This window comes from Arachis ipaensis, chromosome B06 (genome assembly GCF_000816755.2).
Source record: "Arachis ipaensis cultivar K30076 chromosome B06, Araip1.1, whole genome shotgun sequence".
Lineage (NCBI taxonomy): Eukaryota > Viridiplantae > Streptophyta > Magnoliopsida > Fabales > Fabaceae > Arachis > Arachis ipaensis.
In genome coordinates this window covers 131,100,618-131,106,236 of record NC_029790.2, presented here as the reverse complement: position 1 = coordinate 131,106,236, position 5,619 = coordinate 131,100,618, and the positions used below count along the sequence as shown (strand labels likewise).

Below are 5,619 nucleotides of genomic sequence, written 5' to 3'. Positions count from 1 at the left end.
ACCAAATGGCCAATCCTAATTATATTTTAAATAATTTGTTGGAGAACAAATGACTAAAAATAATTTTATAAACTTGATTTTTATGTAATTTTTTTAAAGTAAGAATGAGACTTAAATTTGCAACTTTTAAGTAAGTATAGAAAGACTACTTTACTATTTAAGCTATTATTTATTGGCTTAATTTATATGTAAACACTATAAGAGAAGAGTAACCTTTAATGTTCTATAATTTAGTGAACACCATAATATCTTCTATAATTTTAGTTTAAAATTATTTTTCCAAGTTTAAAAAATATATAATGTGATACTTTATAATTGTCGAATAACAATTAAAAATAGCTTTTACTAACTTTTAACAAACTTAAACGTAATTAGTGTTTGTGAGATAAGCCTCAATGTAGTTCATGAAGTTGCACTCGAGCCTCATAGTAGTCCCTGAACTTAAAAGTTCCTCAGAGTCATCCCCGAACTTGCACTTCGGGACTCAAAGTTGTCCTTCCGGCAATTTCTGGACACCTGGCGCAACTGAAAAGCTTAGCTGGCAGCGTTCGTGACACGTGGGACTTACTGAAACGACGCCGTTTTGGCTGTGGCGCCAAAATGAAATGAAACGACGTCGTTTCATGCTGAAATCCTCCTTCCCTCAACGTAACTCTACGTATGATCTCCCTCCTCTCAAAACACAAAACAAACACAATAGAGATTGAGGTTTCTTCTTCTCCGAGACAGTCACCAATGGTGCATGTGCGATTGCATTAACCGCACCGATTTCAGTCGAAAACTCAGGCCCTGGAGCATCGCTGTTGTCATCTCCTTCATACATAGAGTTGGGAAGGCTAGTTTCTCTGACACAGGTAAGCCGAAAATGAAAAAAAATGTGCTTTCTCTGTGTTTTGATGTTGTTATTAATTTAACATTCACCAAAGTTCAGGCCGTTTCTTTCGAATGTAATCTGTGGCTATGAACGCCTCTGTTTTGTGCTCTGTGCTAGGGTTTGATCAGTTACTAGGTTTGTTAGTGGTTTGACCAACAAAATTATAGACTGAGAGCGTTTCTTGTGTTTTGATGATATGAAAAGTTGTTCTTTATGTGTTAGGGTTTACTGCAGTTAGTACTAGAATTTTCAAATTGTTAATGTGTTTCAGGACAATGAATTTGATCAATGAACCTTTTTTTTCTTAAATTGCAGATGGGTGATCCGTTGATTACCATCATCTTTCACTATGGAGGGTCGTTTATGACAGAGGTTGATGGAAGTATGTCTTACCTCGATGGAGAGATTTGTGAGTTGCCGGACATTGATACAGACACATTAGATGTATTTTTCGTCCGAGACTATCACAAGAAAATTAGGTATGACAAGGTTAGCCAAACTTAGTGGCTGGTGTCTAATAAGCCTCTACAAACTGGTTTAAGAGCAATAACAGATGATAAGGAGCTCATGGAGATGTGTTACTTGGCTTAGCAGAACAATGGGGTTATCCATGTGTACTACGAATATGGGGTATCTGAACCTGTGTATATTGAGGAAGCAGAACTAGTGATTTCTGGCAAGGAGCTGATGCTGATACCAACTATTTTTTCCACCCCAAAATCCACCACCAATGCCACAACTGAACCAATTCCTAGCACAACACCATGCACTTCAACTTCTGAACCAAAGAATGCTACTGAATCCGCAAAACTAAAGGAACCACCTACTTCATTTTCTGCTGGTAACTGAAACATACCAGAAAAAATTTCCCCCCAACCCACTGCAAGTCTTGGACCTAAGCCCAATCTACCACAAAAAATAATGGCCCAACTCAGTAAAAGCAAGCCCAAAATCCCACAAAAAAATGCCCCAACCCACTGCAATTCCGAAACCTTGGTCCAAAGGAAAAGAAACCAAGAAGGCTAAACCAAAGAGAGGCTATAAGAATGTAAAAATAGCAGCAGCATGTGGAAGGAGGCCACTGACAAGAGCTGCTGCTACTGAAAATATTGTAAGAACAATTGGTAAGGGAAAACAGCCCAAGATAGCCTTTGTTGCTTTGTCTAGTTCAGAGGAATCCTCAGACAGCCATGACAGTGATGATAGTGCAGAGAATGAAGCATATAGGCCTGGTGGTGATGAGGTGTCCAGTGAAGAAGACTTGCCTCTGGATAGATCAGCAGCAAAGACTAATGTGAAATTGAGAAGTAGGCCAGAGAAGAAACTTACAAAAGGAAAGAAGTTTGTTATGGTTGAAGATGATGGTCCTGTTTGTGCAGACTCAGATTCTGAGGATGATGAAATCATTTTTGGACCGATTCCTAAGTTTGGATCATCAGTTGCTCCTTATCATGATGTGCAGGATGATGCTTATAATGATTCTGATGGTGGAGACTCATGGCACTCGGAAGAAATGAAGACTCCTCCGAACTCGAAGGATGAATTGGAGGAAGTTGATTCAGATGACATCTTCCCTGCGTTTAGAGAAGGAGGGAGGTTTGGAGAGCTTAGGCTTGAGGTTGGAATGACCTTCACTACAAAGATAGAGTTCAAGGAGGCTATGCGTGAATATTGTATACAAGAGGGTAGAAGGATTTGGTTTAAGAAGAACGATAACGTGAGGATGAGAGCTGTGTGTAAGGATGAGAGTTGTGGCTGGCTTGTGTATGCTTCTAATAATACTAAGAACAATTGCTGGCAGATCAAGACATTCATGGATGACCACACTTGTGCAAGAGAGACCAAAAACAGACTAGCTAATAGGAAGTGGCTAGCCTACAAATTGGTGAAGAAGCTAAGAAAATATTCGAATCTGAGACACTCCGAGACTGCACAATATTTTAAGACTAAATGTGATCTGGAACTAAACAAGTCTTCACTGACTAGGGCCTTAGGAGATGTTAGATCTGTTGTGTACGGTGATGCAGCTGCCCAATATGGCATGGTGAGGGATTATGGGCTGACACTGCTGAAGAGCAATCCAGGATCCACTGTCACAGTTGGGGTTATACCTCAACCAAACCCTGATGATGATCCAATTTTTGAGAAGATGTATGTTTGTTTGGAGGGATGTAAAAAAGGATTTCTGGCTGGTTGCAGACCCCTCATAGGCTTGGATGGAGCTTTTCTGAAGATCCAGCATGGTGGTCAGATATTGTCTGCTATTAGTCAAGATGCAAACAACCATATATATGTTATTGCCTATGCAATTGTCCCTGTTGAGAACACTGAAAACTGGAGATGGTTCTTGGAATTACTTCATCAAGACCTGGGGGATTATAAGAAGAACAAGTTGTGTTTATCTCAGATATGCAGAAGGTATGCAATATTTATTGGTTGTGACTTAAAATGATGTTTATATACTGGGCTGCTGATTATATATGCTGAATTAATCTATTGTGACTTAAAATGATGTTTATACACTGGTTGTGACTTAATAGTTCTTACTTATAACAAGTCACTGGTTGTTACTTATTAGTTACCTATTGGGTGTGTTTCAATATGATGTTTATATACTGGGCTGCTGTCTATATATGCTGAATTAATCTATTGTGACTTATTTATACACTGGTTGTGACTTAATAGTTCTAAGTTATTTAGTGTCAATCTATCTATTATTACTTATTAGTTACCTATATGATGTTTATACACTGGGTTGCTGTCTATATATGCAGAATTAATCCTGGACTGATTACATGCTGCATAATGTTCTGTCAATCTATTATTACTTATTTATCCTGTTCTGCATAATGTTCTGTAACAGCTTCTAATTTACCAAATTTTTAAGCCATCTTCATCTTCTATTTTTTCATCATCAACTGAATGTCTTGTTCTATCATCACATGGCATGACATCTTCCAAAACTTTATCAACCCACAAAAACAATCCACATCATTTCTTACCCACAGTCTGCACATCCAAAAAAAATTCAATCAGCAAAATTTATATCCATAAATACAGCAATCAACAACAATAATACTTACATTGTAGTTTGGGCAACTCAAGAACGGTCTTCTTGGATTAGAATCCGTCCCTGACCACCGCAGCACCGGTCTCGACCCGCAGGCACACCATTCTGGCAAACGAGCTTCTCTGTTTCTGTTCATTCTCCTCATGATGCTTCCAAATGATCGTGGGTTGTTCGAGCTCCCAACTGCATTGCTCGTGCTTGCCATAACCGTCGGGTTTCAAAGAGGGAGAAGACAAGAACATAGCACCGACGAGAAGAGAATAGAGTGAGCAATGTGGCCTTCAAATTTGGGGATTAGAGTTTTAACTTCACCTGAGGGACCAAATTGATGCGGGAGAGTTTACTCTGCCACATCAGCTAGCCGTTGTAAGTCCCACGTGTCACGAACGCTGCCAGCTAAGTTTTCTGGTTGCGCCAGGTGTCCAGAAATTGCCAGAAGGACAACTTTGAGTCCCGGAGTGCAAGTTCGGGAATGACTCTGAAAAACTTTTAAATTTAGGGACTACTATAAGACTCAAGTGTAACTTCAGAGACTACATTGAGACTTATCTCATATATATTAATATCTCTCAAGTTACAACATAATTTTTCTTTATATGATACTATAAACAAGAAAAGTTATAACTCAATAATAACAATTTAATTTTCATAAATCGTTAATATAAAAAAGGTTATTACACCGATAACAAACGGTGTATATATTGTCACTTTAAAAAAAAAATCATTTAACTTTTAAATGTATTATTTAAAAATTATTTAAACACAAAAATTTATACATAGTTAACAAATTAAAATTAAATTCTAATAATAAATAATATAATTGTTTCTTTTTTGCTAAAAGTCAATTGAATATTAATATGTAAAATAAAATAAAAGATTAAGGAGGGTTTTGGTGATTATTGAAAGGATTATTGAGCTTATAAATTATAATAGTTATTTGGTGTTTCATCCTGTTGTATACTATTTTTCTTCACTGAGTGACCCAATCATTATTCTTGTTCTGCACATGGAGTGAAATAAAAAACCTGATTAGACTCAAAAGAGAAAGAAGAAGAGCGAAGAAGAAAAAAATGGGGTGTGGGAACATGTTCTTCACAATTCTAGTGACATTCTCAGTGGCACTGATCACATACAACATCCTAATCTCAGCAAATGCGCCATTGAAGCAAGACTTTCCAGGACCTTCTACAAGACTCCCTTCAATCTCCGTTGACCCGCTGATTAAGATGCCACTTCACAGATCAACACATTCCAATTCCAACAAGCGACTCTTCCACACTGCAGTAACTGCTTCGGATTCTGTGTATAACACGTGGCAGTGCAGAGTGATGTATTACTGGTTCAAGAAGTTGAGGGATCAGGGAGGACCTGAATCCGCCATGGGAGGCTTCACCAGGATTCTTCATTCTGGAAAGCCTGATCAGTTCATGGATGAGATCCCTACCTTCGTGGCTCAGCCTTTGCCAGCTGGCGTGGATCAGGTTCAGGTTTTTCCCTTTTTTTGGTTTAGTTTTAATTTTTTGGGGTTTTGAATTGTGTTTCTCTTATGAAAAGGAAATTGGTGTTGGGTGCTTTGGTTTTCTGGGAAAAACTGATGCTTTACATTTAGAATTCATGACATTATTGTGAGTGAGGATTTGAATTCTGAAGATTTTAAGTTGGTTATTTGGTTATT

At 37.9% G+C, this 5,619-nt stretch overlaps 1 protein-coding gene across 2 annotated transcripts in view; it reads left to right on the top strand.

Moving 5' to 3' along the window:
• The window catches only part of LOC107605386 (hydroxyproline O-arabinosyltransferase 1), a 4,854-nt gene continuing 4,120 nt past the window's right edge, over positions 4,886 to 5,619 (top strand). Inside the window, exon 1 of one of the 2 annotated variants that reach the window (XM_016307263.2) lies at positions 4,886 to 5,431. In XM_016307263.2, coding sequence (XP_016162749.1) covers positions 5,015 to 5,431 — 417 coding nt within the window. In that variant the 5' untranslated portion in view covers positions 4,886 to 5,014. The remainder of the gene's footprint in view (positions 5,432 to 5,619) is intronic. The other variant, XM_016307264.2, reaches the window with a different exon arrangement.